We start from the raw sequence: 18,102 nt of genomic DNA, 5'->3' as shown, positions 1-18,102 counted from the left end.
ACGAGGACCACCCTGTGCAGATAACCCTACAGCAAACCAAAGAGCATTTCATGGTGCTGAAGGGGCTTTGTATGCCTCCGATTACTTAATATGCAAAAAAGCATTACAAAGTACATTTCCCTCGAAGTTTGGAATTTTGCAAGAATAGTTCAGGCATAGTTTTTATCAACAGTCTGGACGTACCCTGTTTTAGTCAGTTACTTTACAGCAAGGTGCCAGCAGCCAGATACTGCGGCCCAGAATTATCAACATTTGGCACAGTGCAAAGCAGCAAGACAATTTTCTGCACTCTTGTCAAATGGAAAAGAGCAGGAATGCATCATGTTTACTATTATATGGCACTTTCCTGCTCTCTGCGCTGGCACACTTGTGGCTGCCAAGCGCGAGCATAGGCACCCTTGTGTCATGGTGCAAGGGTGCCTGCGTTGTAGGTTGTATTGTTTTTGTTGAGGAAGAGTCACCTTCCTGCACAAAAACAATCCTCAGAGGTATTTTCCTCTTTCTGTGTGCGCTGCAGAATGCAGCTCAAGTAGAAAGAGGAGATGACGAGGAGAAATAAAAAATATTCCTCCTTGTTACGCCTCACCTGGGAAGGTGTAGCATTTTAACGCATTCCCGGGTTTACTAGTCTTAGCAAATATGGGAATATGCCAAAAATCATGGGTGGGGGATTTGCACTGCCTTGGATTACCCTAGATTTATTAAGCCATACAGAGTAACGCATGGTGCTGTGTGGATTACTAAATCTGCCCTAAGGGCTTGCGTTGCCTTGCATCTCCTTGTGTGACGCAAGGGCAATGCAATCCGTTGATTAATCTGGACATGCGTCTCCATCCCAAACCAACATAAAATAAAATATCCTGCCTTTGAATTCTTCTTCAAGGGTTATTTTTAAAGCAAGACAATTTGCCACTTTCATTTTTATTTTATAAAATAAATATTTAATGATAAAAAAACATAAATACAAGACGTTTCGATCTCCAATTTCACACACAGACAGAGATATATTCTCTGTACAACACACTCAACGTTAAGAAACATTTAAATATAAATATACATCTTTCTTTTACATACAATTAGCAGCAGTAGTTTCACCGAAAGGTGGTCTTTCAGTTGCAGTTTTTAGGAACATATACATTGTAGTAGATGTATGGTTATTATATCATAGTTGTATCATATTTCTTCCATGGTCAAAATAAACCGATATCCTGTTTATATACATTTAGAGAAGTAGATTTGATCTGCACATAGTCTTTTATTTACACTCTTTGGTCACATCTGTTTTGATGGTTGTTAATTTGGTTGTTCATATTTCTGCCTGTTGATGTCTGTTCGTTCTGTATGTTCTGCTCAGGTCACAAGTGCACTTAATTTACCTCCTTTTAATAGACAGGTAAATGTTGACTTGTTGTCTTCTAACGCAATGTCACACTATCACTGCTGCTAGAAAGATGTGGGTACCTGAGAAGCTGGTGTTTTCAGAAAACCGTTGTGAGGTGGTGGTGTTCTCGCTCTCTTGAATCAGTTGCATGGGTGCCCTGAAGTCACCAGCAGTGTGTCTGAAAAGCTGTGCCGTGTATTCCAATGGAATGTCCTAGCACCAGGTCACCCTACTGTTAGAAAGATGTAGCTACCTAAGGAGCTAGTGTTGTCAGCAAACCGTTGTGTGGTGGTGGTGTTCTCGCCCCCTTCATTCAGTCGCTGGTTGCATAGTTGGCCCTGAAGTCACCAGCAGTCTGTCTGAAAAGCTGTGCTGTGTATTCTAATGCAAAGTCCCAGCACCAGGTCAACCTGCTTGTGTTTTCAGCACACCTTTGTGTGGTGGTGGTGTTCTCACCCCCTTGATTCAGTCGCTGGTTGCATGTCTGAAAAGCTGTGCTGTGTATTCTAATGCAAAGTCCCAGCACCAGGTCAACCTGCTGGTGTTTTCGGCACACCGTTGTGTGGTGGTGTTGTTCTCGCCCCCTTGATTCAGTTGCTGGGTGCATAGTTGGCCCTGAAGTCACCAGCAGTCTGTCTGAAAAGCTGTGCTGTGTATTCTAATGGAATGTCCCAGCACCAGGCCACCCTGCTGATATAAGATTGTGGCTACCTTTGAGTCTGAGGTGGCAATATTTTCAGCAAATTCTAATGCAAAGTCCCAGCACCAGGTCAACCTGCTGGTGTTTTCGGCACACCGTTGTGTGGTGGTGTTGTTCTCGCCCCCTTGATTCAGTTGCTGGGTGCATAGTTGGCCCTGAAGTCACCAGCAGTCTGTCTGAAAAGCTGTGCTGTGTATTCTAATGGAATGTCCCAGCACCAGGCCACCCTGCTGATATAAGATTGTGGCTACCTTTGAGTCTGAGGTGGTAATATTTTCAGCAAACCATTGTGTGGTGGTGTTGTTCTCACCGCTTTGATTCAGTTGCTGGTTGCATGGTTGGCCCTGAAGTCACCAGCACTCTTTGTTTGAAAAGCCGTGCCGTGTATTCTAATGCAATGTCCCAGCACCAGGGCACCCTGCTGTTAGAAGGATGTGGCTAGCTCTGAGGTGGTCGTATTTTCAGCAAACCGTTGAGCGTGGTGCTGTTCTTCTCGTCCCATTGCTAACGTTGCTGGTGGCATGGTTGGCCCTGAAGTCACCATCATTCTTTCAGAAAAGCTGCGCAGTGTTCTTGAGTTTACAGCCTGGAAATGCTGCCGTTGGTGGGTGGGTTGTGGGAGCAGAGGGCTGTGCTGGTAGACTGGAACATAGGAATATTTGATTGTGTAGCCATTTTCGTACTGTGGTGGGAGCGGCTGGCTTCTTTGGAGCTGTTGAGGTGGGTATCTGCAAATGCTTCCTGAATGACTGTAAGCTCGTCTTTGCTCATACGCTGGGATACCTGGAAGAGAAAACGTTTTTGAGTGAACTGAGTTAGAATGAAAAGCATTATGTATCTGCATCGGTTGAGTGTTGATAAATATCAAATACAGTACTTTGAGGAAAGGTGTCACAAATTCCAACTACTTGGTGCTCTTATCTATATGGCTATACCAAGATCTTTGTTAGTAATCCCTGGAACATGCCCTTTTGCAGGTTTTCAGCAGGGTTCTCAGCACGATTTCACAAAATATGAAGGGCCCAATATTTGCAGTTTATGAATTGAGGAACAGGGAGAAACTAATTTTGCTTTAATTTCCAGTTTTCAGATGTTAAATCTCAAGAGTATGTTTGAGAAAAATCAGTTTGGTCCATTCCCTTTTGATTGCTCTGATCATCTAAAGAACTTCAAAATATCAAACAGGAATGTCGGAGAGAGAGTACTTAAATGTGGGTGTCAAGTATGATGGAGGGGCATCTGAAAGTGGTGATGCACTGTTGGGTTTGCAAGATGAAGGGGCTGACCGTGCATCACGAGTGGTTTTTAAGTAATGGACGGATATGGACACAAGAATATATTGAGGGGAGGTTGAAAGGTGAACCATGGGAACTTGTAAAAAGTCCAGATGTGAACACTGGTAAGGTAGGACCAGGAAGCTGTGGAAGTACCTCATCTTGAAGACCAGACATTAGTAAGGGTCTTGTCAAAGTGAAAGTGGTGGTGCTGGAGAACATTTTTCTGATAATGAATAGGTGGAAGTGAGCCAAGTGGTGGCTGCAAGGGCAAATGTGAGGTGCCTCTGTTTTGTTGCCAGTGAACTCAAGGTTGTTTGGCTGCAACAAGAAGGATTAACTTGGGATGAAAGATATATTCCATTTTTAATGAGCGTTGGGCGTTAAGAAGTGGGTGAGGTTCATCTTAGCAGTGTCGAGAACTCCAGAGCAATCCGCTAACTCTTTAGAGAGAAGCAGAAGGCTGGAAATAATTTGTGGGGTGAATACTTCATATTAATGTCAAACAATGTTTACAGAAAAGGAATAACGAGATAGTGTCAGTGTCTCAGAGAAAGGCCCTGTTTATGGAAAATTGGTGGGAGACCAAGGATAGAGAGGTGGAGGCAGCCACTGATGGTGACTCCCAATTTACAATTTATTTGTTTTGTTTTGGAACTCCTACGGAGGTCCACAAAAACACACCCAACAATGTCATACAGTACAACATTCCTTCCTTGTACATTACTATAACATGATATCAAACATAGTGAGAAATGTGCAAATAATGTTATAATACGTAAAACAATCACATAACCAACCGATAAAATTTCTTATATACATACTAAGTAATGTGCAAATGATGCTATGAATACATGAAACAATTAAATAGCCAACCAATTGGTATTAAATCGGAAACAGAGTACTACTATTAGACAATAAATAGGCAAAAATGTTCTAAAAAATTGGTATATCTTAAAACACTGATGGTAAGCTAGGTGTACAGGTGGAGAGTCATCGGGACACTGTGGCGGCACCCACTGATGGTGAGGGGTGTGGAGGTAGAGAAGCATCAGGACACTGTGGAGGCACGCACTGATAGTGAGGGGGTGTAGATGGGGAGGAGAAGCAGGCCACAGGGAGGCACCCACTGATAGTGAGGTAGGTGTAGAGTTGAGGGGCATCAGGCACAGTGGAGGCACCCGCTTATGGTGACGGGGGTGTAGAGGGGGAGGAGCATCAGGGCATAGGGAGGCCCTCGCTGATGGTGAGGTACGTGTTGAGGTGGAGGAGCACAGGATTACCCAATATGGTCTGGGGAGATTTAAGACAGTTGCTTGTGATTGGTGAGCTTCATTAAGTCATCAGGAATGTTTCATAACTGTTAAATGTGGTGTAGAGAGCAAAGAGGTAGAACATATAGGAGGGATTTGAGGGTGATGTGATTAACATGGGTTAAAAAGTAAAATGTTCTGGTAAGTGCGTCCTTGGTAGCCCACACTCAGTGAAGCCTTGATGAGGGGGACTGCAAACACTGGTTGCAAAGTGGTGGTGACTGCATTTGTTTATGACATGCCTTGACTGCATCTGTTTATGACAAGCCTTAGTGTAGGTAGTTTAGGAGAAGAGGGTGGCAGATGAGAGCAGTAGGAGAAGGGGTGAGGGGTACAGGGTGAGGGGTAAGCGGGTGGCTTTTCGTTATTAACATGTAACAGTGGTTTGAGAGGGTACAAACCAGACAAACTGTGGGTGAGACACTATAAACAATTTAATGGGAAAGGAGTGAGAGGTGAACAGAAGGAGTCGAGCTGAACATTTAATTAATATCTGTAACAAGCCTGCAAGATGGGAAGGGTTGGGGTAGAAAGTGTCTGGTGAATGTGAGTAGAGGGAGGTGCCACTGACATACAACAGGAGTGTCCAGATCATTTGAAGTTTCGCAGAGAAATACTTGCTAAAATCACTTGCAGTTAGGGTGGGATCGAGAAGATATAGGCCTGGGATAAAGGGTTCACACTATCAATGAGGTCCCAGGTTCTTAAAGTATTACCATATATCTCATAAACTTGCTTTGGGTAGAAACGCGCGTTTCCACCAAATCGGGACTACCGAAATACTCGTAATGAGAGCGCAAGCCTCCTCAGTATTCCATGATTACAGATGTTTAAACAATCCATGGCCATTGTTGCGCTTTGTGTCGAATTGTTTGCTTCCAAGATAATACACATCCAGCAATGCAAATGTACTGAAATTGGTTTCTTAACGTGCACGGTAGTGATGCTGGAGGTGAGCATTAATTAGGATATTTATTACATTTCAAAAGTAATTACTCGACAATTATAAGCAATCCAACCATTAAAATTCTCATTAAGGGGAACTAGGCTGGATTTAAAAATAGGACGCATACTAGTGTGGGGGAGGGAAACGGGAATTAAAGAGCATGGAGGGCAAAGTTTAGGAATGAGGGGGAGTTTAACAAATGACACAATTAAAGGAAAGAGCGGTACAGGGTGATTGTTGTAATAAGCTGTATGTGCCACTTATAATCATTTCTAATTAGGCTGAATTCCGTAATTGGATTGTGCCAATTATTTTGTAAACTCTATAATTAGAGTCAGACAAATATTTAATAAACATTTTACTGCAGGAGAGAACTTCGTGGTTTAGAATGTATATATAATTGTATTTAGTAGGTTGAACAAATATGGAGGACATGGCCGGGATAAAGTTATGAGATTATTTGGAAATAGAAACCCTGCGTGTTGTAGTTTGAAGTGCATTAAATTGGATGGCGAAAGGAAGGGCATATGCAGCTTGGTGCAATAGCTTTTGTGGTCACACAATAGGGGATTGGGGGCAAATGACTGGAGATGTGCGCCCTCCAATCCCCCTGGGCTGTTGTGCAGATCCAGGGACATTATTGGTTGGTCAGAGAGAAAGGGGGGTGGTTACAGGGGTTAAGATGACAATGTAGGGATAGGCGGTCCCCATTTTTGCAAAGTCGACCCAGTGGATGTATTGAGGGACTGGACAGAAATATACCAATTTCTTCACAAAGGTTAATGGCGAAGACATTGAGCATTGACAAGAGAAGGGACTTTTTGCAGGTTCACTCTTAGAACCTATTCCCCACAGAACCATCACTCCATCCTCCTCAATTAAATGGAACTAACTGTCATTTGGCACAGCCATGAGTGAGCGACTGCGAGTGAGGGCTATATACAGGAAGTAGGGGTAGTCGAGCGAGTGATCTGATAGGGGTGTGACAGATGTGGTACAATAGCCGAATGAGTGCCGAACAATGCAAGTGGTACAAAAGGGGGTGTTTGATTGGTTCAGATGCTCCGTCCATCACCACCCCCCTTTTGTACCGCTTTGTTCGCCATAAGTTGGCAAGGTATGCTCAGCTGTGAGTGAGTCCCTTGCTCACTTTGCCACTGGATTTAAGCAAGCCTGGCTGAAGACGGCTGTAATGCCAGAAACCGGTCCTAGGAAGCTTGAATCCGGTCCAGGGAAGGCATGGCTTGGCAGTTCGGGCTGGACTGTTCCCATGAGGCACAGGGTCAGACTGATTTGCATATGGCCATGTCTGAACTGGGATGGCAGAGTGGGGTTAAGAACGGTGATGGATTAAACCCAGATCTGTTGACTGGGCGTGAGTGTTTGATTGGTTCAGATGCTCCGCCCATCACCACCCCCTTTTGTACCGCTTGGAACAATGCAAGTAGCATCAGGGGGGAAGCTGTTGAAGCCAAGAAAAGGATGTCATAATTGAGTGAGTGTTGTGATGGCTGAAACTGTGGTGTAGTGATAAAATGGAGGATATAGTATATGAGTCTTGATGTGAGAGTGTAGTGACTGAGAGGTAGCTGGTGGTAGACAGAAAGCATGGGGTGTGGTAGTAATCATGAGAGGTTCAGAAGATGAGTGAAGACATGGCAGGGTGGAAAACGGAAAAATATTTAAGGGGATGACTGTAGAATGGGAAGGGGAAAGTGGAACTAACAGAAGGGGTTGTGGTGCAGTGAGTGTTATGGAAACATTAAGTATTTGGATTGGATAAAGAACAGCTACGGTGAAATCTAAAGGCAACAGGTTCTCATTATGTCTCTCACTGGCACCCAATAAAAATGGTCATATCTGACATTTGCTCTTCAAAAGCAAGTGAAAATGAATCAGGGTAAAAGTGGGTATTAAGAACCAGAATACTGCACAGAATTACTTAGTTCCGGGTCTATTCTTCTCAAAGAGGTCTCAGTGAAAGTAGATTGTTTTGGTATGTCTCGAGCTATGTAGATCACATTTTGTGAACTCACCTGTGTGCTGGTCTGTGATCTGCTCGCAGTGTCTCTTCGATGCCTCCGCATTCAGGTCTGAGTCGCTGTCGTTGAAGTCACTATCACCTCTCCCGCTGTCCTTCACACTGAACTGATCAGGGTGGGCGTGGCTGCTGAGAGAAAATAAAATGTTTGAACTGAACTCATAGAGAATGTTCTTGCATCTACTAGAGGTCAGAAACTCTTAATTAAGTCAGAGATACCGAAACACGTTTTCTCGTTGTGTATTGACATAATAATGTTCGTCAAGCTTTTGTTCAGTAATTCAAGCTGCCACTTTACAACCACAAAAGCCCCATCACCAAGAAAAAGTTAAAGAAAGGGAGGTGGTCCTACTGTTAATTTTACGTAGCTGTTTTTTTTTTATTGTTAAAGCCCTGTGTATCCGCTTCGGGAGAAGTCTGTTTGCTATGTTTACTACATTTTGAACTTTGCGGGTCACAACAAGACACAAAGCAATGTCATGAGTCAAGAATGCAGCATTACCTTAAGCTTGTGACTGATTTCCCTTCTTGCCACGTGGACACTGGTTGAAGCGGAGCGGCAACTGCGTCCTGCAAAAAAGTATGAATGAATAACAGCTCGAATTAGGCATCCATCGCAAAATATGCATTCCATTATATTTATACATTGAGCAGAAGCGGGAAGGGGGAAGGTGGAGCACCCCCAGTTCATCCTATTGTGTGCACTGTGCAGTTATTTTTGTGCTGTAATAAATGACACCCATTCATATTAGTGGCGAAAAGGCTGCTGAGTTGCAGAGTTGTCAAATGTGCCACGTTTAGACACTGGGGGCTACCTAGACAATAATGCGGGTGTGCTGGCATTGGTAGGCCCATCCATACCTCTAAAGATTAACATTAAACTGCAGAGAGTCGCTGGCCAATAAAAAGGGCCTCTAAAGGTGCCGCGCATGATGGGGGAACTTGCTAGCTGCTGTTATGAATACAAGGACAAGATGCAAGTTCTTAACTCCTTTATTAATAGGCCAACACGCATGCTCCTTAAAGTGGAGCGCAGCTGCAGTCAGCTCGGCGATCAGCTGGTAACTGTCAGTTCTGACAGTTATCAGCTGGTGACCTCACTGCTGGTACGGTGTCCTCACAGGGACACTAACGCGCACGCAGGGTAAGGTGTCCCAAGAGGGACACACGTATAATGAACACAACAGCTGCATAGGAACTGCGAGAGAGTGGGTGTGAATGATAACAAATGTATAAAGTGGCTATGCAGGGGCTCGAGAGCACTAAGCAAGCACCAAGACGATGGGAATGGGATAACTACAAAATAAGGAAATACGAAAACATAACTGCTTAAGAAAGTTTGAATGAGTATCGTTTGTTTAGCATTAACTATTGGCTTTGCATCCGGGAGTCACATCTTACCTGTGAGACTGCACGCGGGGTCCTCAGCGTTGCGTAGTAATTTTCGGCCTTGCTGCAGTCTTCGGGGTGGGACACGTCCCCGCAGCTTTCCGACTCTGTGCTGAGGGACAACTGGCAGGAGTCTGACCGCGTTTCGGCGTCTGTGCAACTGTCTGCCTCAGAAGTCGAGGAGTTCTTCAGCAGGCCGTCTCCCTTCTGTCCGTTCGACTCCTTGGGGCTCTGCTTGAAATGGCGAGGCCTCCTCTTACAGGTGGCGGCCACAAATATGATGGCAATGAGGAGCAACACACAGCCACCGGACAAGGCGGCGATCAGGACAACGGAGACGTCATCGAGGTGCTGTTTCTCAGACTTTGTGAACTGGGTGATGACAATCTGGTCGCTAGATGGCGCTGTGTCCATGAAAATTACATGAAGGGTTGCTGTGGCGGACAGGGGTCTAGCCCCCTTGTCAGAAACAACAATGACGACAGATAGAGTATCTGTAACTTTCTCTGCCTCGAGTTTTCTTTCAGTGTAAAGTTCTCCTGAAACTTTGTTGATAGCAAATATTGACCGCCGGTCCTGCAGAATTGCAAAGGAAAACTCAGAATTCACCCCTTCGTCCTCATCCGTCGCTTTGAGCTGCGCCACTCGATAGTGCGGCGGGGCGCTGAGGGGCAGCAGGATGTCGGCAGAGTCGTTCCTCAGCGGGGGGAAGGTGATGAAGGGCGGGTTGTCATTCTGATCCACAACCTTGATCCTGATGAAGGCCCGGCTGCAGAGCTGTGGCAGCCCCTCGTCTCTGGCCTCTATCTCCACCTCTATCTCCTTCAGGCTTTCGTAGTCAAAAGGCCTCACTGCATACAGAGAGCCCGAGGACGGGTCCACGGTGATTAAAGTAAACAGGGGGGCCCCCATCACCTCGGTGTCCACCAGGGTGTAGGTCACCTTCCCGTTGTGCCCCAGGTCAGGGTCTCTGGCCACCACGGTGGTGATGTAGGAGCCCGGGGCGTTGTTTTCGAGGACAGACACTTCATAGACGGGTTTAGCAAAGAAGGGCGGGTTGTCGTTCTCGTCGCTGACCCGGATGGTGAACTGACGGACGGTTTTGAAGGGCGGGGAGCCCAGGTCTTCGGCCACGATGGTGAGGTTGTACTCGGAGATCTTCTCCCGGTCCAGGGCTGCGGTGGTCACGATCATGTAGCTGTCCTCGTAGGCCTGCTGCAGCTTGAAGTGCTCGTGCCCGTAGAGGGAGCAGTGCACCTGCCCGTTGGGGCCCGAGTCTCTGTCCAGGGTGCTGATCAGGGCCACGAAGCTCTCCCTGCTGGCGGCCTCGGTGATGTGCGCCACCCCGGCGGTGATGGAGGTCAGGGGGGTCACGGTGATGCTGGGCGCGTTATCGTTGACATCAGTGACGTGCACGATGATTTTACAGGTGGCAGAGAGCGGGTTGGCGCCCAAGTCCTGCGCCTGCACATCGAACTCATAGGTCTGCTTGGTTTCAAAGTCCACCTGTCCGTCCAGAGTCAGCCGCCCTGTCCTGGAGTCCAGTTTAAAGAGTTCTCGGACCTCGGGGGAGACCTGAGAGGTGAAGCCGTAGACCACCTGTCCGTTCACCCCTTCATCGGGGTCAGCCGCGCTCAGGGCCAGCAGCAGAGACCCCAATGGGGCGTCTTCCTGCAGCTGCACGGTGATCAGGGGGTGCTCGAAGACCGGGCTGTGGTCATTGAAGTCCAGCACACGGACAGTGACGGTGGCAGTGCCAGACAGGGCCGGGCTCCCTCCATCCTTGGCCACCAGCTCCAGGGTGAAGGTGCCCTGGTTCTCCCTGTCCAGCTCCTTCACCAGCACCAGGTCCGCGTACTTCACCCCGTCCGCCCGGGTCTGCACCTCCAGGCTGAAGTGGCTGTTCACAGAGATCTGGTAACTCTGCACAGAGTTGGTTCCCACATCCTCGTCGATGGCGATGTCCAGGGGAAGGCGGCTGCCTAGGGCGGCACTTTCTGAAACCTCCAGAGGAATCTCGGCCCTGGGGAAGCGGGGGGCGTTGTCATTGATGTCCCGGACCTCCACCTCCACGTGCACGAGCCGGAACTGCTCCTTGGAGATGCTGACCACGTCCAGGGCCAGGGTGCAGTGCGGGGTCTGCCCGCAGACCTGCTCCCGGTCGATGCGCTCCCCGATGGAGAGCTGTCCGTCGCTCTCCCGCATGCGGATCAGGGACGCGTTGAACTGCTTCATCAGGCGGAAGCTGCTGTCCGGTCTGTCCGCCGAGTTAAAGAGCAGATCCTCGGACAGCACCGCGATCACGGAGCCCGGCGGGTCCTCCTCGTAGGTGAAGTACCTGGAGGTGTCTGCCAGGGACAGGGGGGCGGTCAGGGCAAGGAGCAGCAGGGCAAGGAGCAGCAGCCGAAAGTGCAGAGCAGCTCCCCCGAGGGAGGTCTGAGCGGAAACCATCTCTGTCTAACGGGAGCCTTCGCCTCCCTGTCTCGGGACAAGCAAAGTGTGAGGAGCGCGGGCCTGGCTGGCAAAGTTCGGCTGAAGTTAGAGCTGCGCTCTCCGACTGAACATCCCACAAAGAGGCGTCTCGAAGTTCAGTGGCTGCAGTCTGAGAGCGAAGTGATGCCCGGGGCTGGGCCCGCGCTCTTTTATCCCCTGGGGTCTGCAGCCTGCGGTCAGACAAATGGAAACACGCCCCTCCCCCACCAATCCACCAGTTGCTTCAGGCAAATGGTCTCCAAGTCCGGGACAAACGTGACAGCGGGACACCCTCAATCAAACTCACCTGACAGCGCCTCAAAGGGGCGAAGTGCGCGTGACACGCCCTGTCTCCAAATGTCACCCGCGCTTGTTTAGAGGTTTACACTCTGGAAGATTGATAGCAGTCACTTCAACGTGCAGAGAATGCCCTGCTCAATCCCGCTAGCGAAACACAAAACAAGAAGTGTGCCTAGCGCTAAAAGGAGTCTTGTGTGTGCTTTCGTGCTTCCCTCACCTCTGCATTTACTCTTGAAGATTTTAGGGCGCAGAGGCCATACACTTCCAGTTACACAGAAGCACTCCTCCAGAGTTTGTCACATATTACATAATACAGATACTTTTAATATTTGTGTAACTTTCCCATCCTAATATATATATATAACTTAAGGGGAAACTACACCTCGTACACTCATCTTCGCAAACCCCAGCTGAGAATCTGCCCTTTGTTCACCCTGAGTGCTGAAGCGGTTGGCGCTTTGTGTTGTTTGGTGATATTTTTATTTAATATAGTAACAAGCAGTGGGCTCCTGTAGGACATTAGGGAGAGAGAACCAGGGGAAAAAACACAGGCAAACAAAAAAGGAAAGAAACTCAAGTCCCCCTCAAATATATAAATAGTGTATAACTCCGATAGTTTATCAAAATTAATTTAGAGTGACAACTAATTTGTTTGTTATATTTGTCTTTAATTTTATCACCAAACAAAATATAAAGAACAGTGATAACTTAAAACACAGGCAATGTAACCGATAATGTGATTTTATACGTCGAAAGTTAATTACAAAATATAGTATATATAAATGCAGCCACCCAATCATCATTGCTACTATACAACAGATACATACAAATCAGTCATCCCCACTCTCTCTGAAACACCACACAACATAGATACAATTAAACAAGGTGTTTGCCAAGGTCGGTCGTACTTAATTTACAAGTAATATAATAGTTCTGATGCGTTTTGATGAACAGCTTCACAAATGTAAAAATAATGAAATGCTGCAAACCATAGTCGAAGACATGTTTTTTCTGGTTCCATGTATAACACAGTTGTATTCATTTTGTGCTTGTGATATTTTTATTTAAAACTTTAAAAATCATAATTTCGGTTCCCCTATTCGATTTTTGGCATCGTTTTGCTCACTAAATATTATCTATTATCTATTTATATAAATGGGAGAGGGATTTATATTGTATTGTGTTTTCAATTTTTTACTGCTTTACACATTTTCTTAAGTCAAGCCTTCCTGTTCAGTGCCATAGCTACCAGGGCTAGGTTTTACATTACTGAAAACGTTTCTAGACCTAACAAGAATAGTGACATTATTACCTGTGGTGGACTACAACCCACGCCATCTAATAATCCACTTTCTCACAATATCCAAACCAGAAAGCAGTGTGTGAATTTTACAGTGGGTTTTCTGAAATTAGCAGGATTGCAGCAGCCATATTAGCAGCTGTTGACCACTGAGAGATTCAGATGTCTGAGTTGAAACATCCTGGTGTGGTGGAAGCAAAAATAATTAAAGCAATGAGCCTTGGTCGCATCTCTGGTCCATTCAAGGAACCACCCTTGAGAATTATGTCTCCTCTCTCTTGTGGGCGAACAGGAAAAAGAACTTGCCCAATTTAGGTTGATGCATAATTTGTCTGCACAAAAAGGGTTCCTCTGTCAGTGATGCCAAAGATCATGATCTGTGTTCTGTGTAGTACGCTTCCAGGCACTAAGCAAGCTCAGGGAGCTGGGAAAAGGGGCACTTTTAGAGAAAGCCAATAATGAATCAAACTAAGCATCTTTTATGTTATTGACTTGCTAAACTGAAGACTGCTGTCGTTTGGCCTTTCAATTAACAGGCTCCCTGTATCACGAAAGAATGTTTACCCACGCAGTGTGCTCCTATTTTTAAAAGTTCAGCTTTTGCTTGGAATGGATAGTCGGTCAAGTATTATGCTGTCAGTGCGTTCATTCATTACTTATATTGCTATCTTTGTACAGGGGCACTGGTGTCTAAAGAGTGTCACAAGGCTTTGAAGTTTTTCATTTCCTTGGCAGAAGAGCTACAGCTGTCCCAAACACTTATATTACCTTCCTGGACATTGAGGGTGATTTAGTGACAGAAATGCAGGTGTTTAAGATTTCCTCTTTTACTAATTCTGTTGATGACTGCTTGCGGCATAAGAAGGTGCCATTGCATCAGCTCCAAACCCTGGGTAGGCCTCTCAATATTATGTTAAGGATAATTCCCTCAGGGCGCCCTTTCTCAAAGTCCATAGCCAGGGCAATGTAAGGCATTAGGAGTAAATGTCACCACAACAGATTGCCAGCACAAGAGAAGGGTACTTGTTAATGTAGCAATATTTCCTCTATCAGTTCAATGTCACAGTGGTTTGGCCTTTCCCATTCTTATCCAGTTCTGTGCTTGGATTGCATACTGATGTGACTTGTTCAGTTGGGTTTGGGACAGTCTTACAGCAGGAGAGGTGCAGAGCAGATTGGCCAATTGAGTCGTGTTATTCTGGACTGGTAAACAATTCATCTTCCTTGTATTGATCCATATTGTGGTGGCATTTTTAATATGCCCCAAGGACATTAAAAACAAAAGCTTGATTTACTGGTCTGGCAAGTGGTGGAGGCAATCAATAGATTGATAGCCTCATCCATGTTTGTTCTGCAACTGCTGAAAGTTCTAGTTTTGTTGTGTTTGCATGCGAATACATGTTTCCAAGTGAAGTCCATCCCTGGCATACATACAAGCTGCTACCAATACTTTGGCCCACTCTAAGTTGCAGAACTTCAGACGATTCAACTAGGATTGACCAATTCATTCATAGCAGGGCACCAAAATTCCAAAGCCCTGCTATGAATGAATTGGTTGCCGCTTCCTTGACCAAGAAAACATAATATGTATATGATAGAACTTTTTAAGCTTACAGCGATGCAGTGGGGCATCCCAAAACAGATCAGCCTGGGAATGGTTCTGTTGTGTCATAACAGGAGGCACAAGGTACCCAGACTTGCCCCCTATTAAATATTAGGATATGCAGTCTAGTGCTCTGTTCATACATGAGGATGGGTTGCACTGTTAAGGTATCCGTCTGTTTTTTTTTCTGTGGGATTGGCAGGAGCAGGGATCAAGACAGCCAAGTATTCATTGAACTTCTTTTGGACTGAAGCTGTAACCTATTAGCACGGGCCGGCTTGGGCAAGGTGATGGTGAAAGAAATAGGGAGATGGTCTTCCCATTCCTGCAGATGATTCTTTAACCCTAATTGGTTTTAACACTAGTGATATTTCTCTTCCTTTCTGATTGCACGAGCATAAGTACCAAGCATGTGTGGGTTATCAGTTATTCTTTTGTGTAGCAGGCATTGACCATGGTGTGACAAAGCAAGAAGCGAAGGCATGAGGTGCTAAGAGTGGTGAAATGCAGGTAGACGTGCATAGGTGGGCTTCGTATGGCCCAACTCATTGTACTGGTGGAGATGGTGAGGATCAATGGGTGAGGGGTCAGCCATCCCATCTGGTAATCATCCCACTCACAGGGAATGGACTGATTATAACGTGAAGGAAACTGCTGCAGGAATTCATTTCAAGTGACTTTTTTTGGGTGGGTAGACTCTAGCCTGAGGCTCTTATAGCCTGGTCTGACATAATCCCAAAAAATTGGGGTGAAGGAGTTCATTCAAGGGTTAGGGGAATGTCAATGCGGTGTCTAAATGTGCTCTTGGTGAAGCTATGTACCGGGAAGGGACGTCTTAGGAATGTCCAGCACAAAATGCTGAGTGGGTTTGAAATGTTTCACAGTGATGGGGTTCATTTGTCACACAAAGGTTCTGGGGCCCCTGGTTGTTCTTGGGGTGGAGAAAAAAAATCATCAGTTGCTTTGGTTGGGGCAGGTCAGAGTAGGATCTGTGCCTAGACAGCAGTCCAGTGTCTCCGTGCATTCTCAATAATTCCTTTTTACTAAGTGGGTCTTCAGGGTCCCACTTGTATTCACATTAACTCAGGCCTCTCAAGCACTAGTGTCAATATATCTGGGGAGGCAGAATTAACAACAGTATACAGGGCCAGCTTTAGGGAAGTGCGACTGGTGCGGCTGCACTGGGCGCTAACCTGTAGAGTTGGGCGCTATGACCTCAGGGGGGTGCAGTGTTTAGCAATATCTTATGATAGGAGAGATGAGGGGCACTTTTGCAGGTGATAGGGAGAGATTCCGAGGAGGTGGTCATGGGACATGGAGGCACCAAATGTGGTTGTCGCACCGGGCAACATCAGAACTAAAGCCGACCCTGACAGCATACATAGCCAGGTTCTTTTAGGATGGTTATACCAACCACATCTGGTGTGAAGGAGGTTTTTGCCGTTTTCTGAGAGATTCTACTTGATTATCTGCCTCTATATCAGACCTGTAATCGGTCACAAGTGAACTAACAAAAGCAGCAAATTAAGAACAAAGTCAATTTTATTCAGAGCACTTAAACTAGGTTTCTTCTTTTCACAAAATCATTTTGCAATACAACAAAACACAGCTGAGCAAATCTGCGGGATGTGATAATGTAATTCCTGAACACGACGGCCAGTCAGGCAATGCCTCCGATGACATTTGTCATGCAACTGAATGAGAAATGTAATTTTGTTTAAGGAGTCCAGCCGTCCATGCTACAAGTGGGGAATTTATCTCCATAGAACGTCTGTCTCCGAGCATGTGCCAATGAGCAGGATTACAGAAGGAGATAATCCATGGGGAGCGAGATGGCCAAACAATGCAACATGGCTGGCAGAAGGCTCATTCAGATACAGTCAGTTAGGTCAGCCTGAAAAGTCAACAACTGATCAGCAGACAATCCGTCACCAGATTGCAGGCACACTGCACAATCAGCATCAAATTATTCATAGGAGGAAGTACTTTGACACAGTCCTCTAAAAGGAGCATATTCTAGGCTGAGAATATATAGAATAAAGAGGCATTTTCTGACACTACATGGATTTAAAAATAATTGCAGCAGGATACCTCAAAAGCACAGTTAAACCTAGTTCTACACTGACATGCGATGACTGTTTTATGTGCTTTTCAGGGTACCGTTTTCTGAGTAAAACTAATAAAAAACCTGCACCTAATTCTCAACATTTTGTTGATTCTGGTGGTCTTGGGGCATGAAACTGACCGCAGGCCATCACTCCACCGCTCCACATGCAGCATCCGGTGCAGGAACCTTACCTGTACCACGGGCGCCTTGGTTAAATCACCATTTCAGGCAATTCTAAAATATATGAAATTGGAGCGCAAAAAAAATGTACTGCCTTTTGATGTGAAAGTAGGGCCTGCTAAACTGACATGGGGCACACGGTATCTGTGGAGACACATTATCTCTGCAGCACCTCCATTTTCAGGCAGTTTAACTTCTTAATCGAACATTGATCCTCCCATAAATACAGCGAGCTACAATAGAGAACAACGGGGGCCTCATCTGAATATATATCTTACTACCTTGGCAGTAGTTAACATTACCTGCAACCCAGAAGCAACCCTGACATCACGAAAGGGCAGAGTGGCAATGAAGCACATTTACCCGTTTTATCAGTATTTATTCATTTTTTATGTTATTCGTTAGAGAGCAATAATCCAGCCGCAAAGATCATCAGCACACTTAACAGTGAATACTTTAATTGCAACACCTTCTAAACCATCCAAGCAGTTTGTAACAGAGTTGATTTTAGTTTTTTTTTCATAAACATTATTTCAATTATTTTATGTGGTACAATGACTTGATCAGAATAAAGGGCCAATGATATACTGGGAAATTGTGGCATAACAACATTTAAAATGCCCCTTGTTTCGTTAGTTACCAACTTTCCCCCTCTAGTCAGCTAGATGGCAATATCACCGAGACCATACCACTATTTGGAGCTATAAACGAATACGTCTTTAGTGAAGATACTGGTTAAAGCTAATCGAATTAGTCTAGTGGGCTCACCAATGATTATTTCACTGTCAGTGCACAGAAAGCAGGCAACCCCTAAACTTTTGAAGGATCACTATTAAACTCGTGAGTCTAATTGATTAGAGCAGGAATCTGGTGGTGTAAGAAGGCGGACATCTTATATGAGCGCTCTTGCACCACTAAGTACATCCTGAGGAAAACTCTGTCCTCAAATGAACTGCCTGACTGGTTTTCTTTGGTGGTTCACGTCCTGTTCCTACAGCGACTGCTGTCAAAGGGCAGCAGATTGGGGCCCCTAATTGAGAGCAGCGGGACCCTCAGCACACAGAGGACCGGAACTGAAAATCAGTCTACATGCACA

General features: G+C 45.8%; 1 protein-coding gene across 1 annotated transcript; it reads right to left on the bottom strand.

The window, feature by feature from the left end:
- Nucleotides 1-976: 976 nt before the first annotated feature.
- LOC144773761 (protocadherin-8-like) lies at nucleotides 977-11,495 on the bottom strand. The gene is made up of 4 exons (XM_078658885.1): nucleotides 9,057-11,495; nucleotides 8,158-8,225; nucleotides 7,651-7,781; nucleotides 977-2,864 (listed from the first exon to the last, which is right to left on the bottom strand). Exons 1-4 carry the CDS (start codon nucleotides 11,493-11,495, stop codon nucleotides 2,506-2,508), a joined length of 2,997 nt encoding a protein of 998 aa, XP_078515011.1. The 3' UTR covers nucleotides 977-2,505.
- Between the last annotated feature and the right edge of the window lie 6,607 nt (nucleotides 11,496-18,102).

The sequence above is a fragment of the Lissotriton helveticus genome, chromosome 8 (assembly GCF_964261635.1).
Source record: "Lissotriton helveticus chromosome 8, aLisHel1.1, whole genome shotgun sequence".
In the NCBI taxonomy this organism is placed as follows: Eukaryota; Metazoa; Chordata; class Amphibia; order Caudata; family Salamandridae; genus Lissotriton; species Lissotriton helveticus.
Note: the sequence above shows the minus strand (reverse complement) of the source record. Positions and strands in the feature narration are given on the sequence as shown.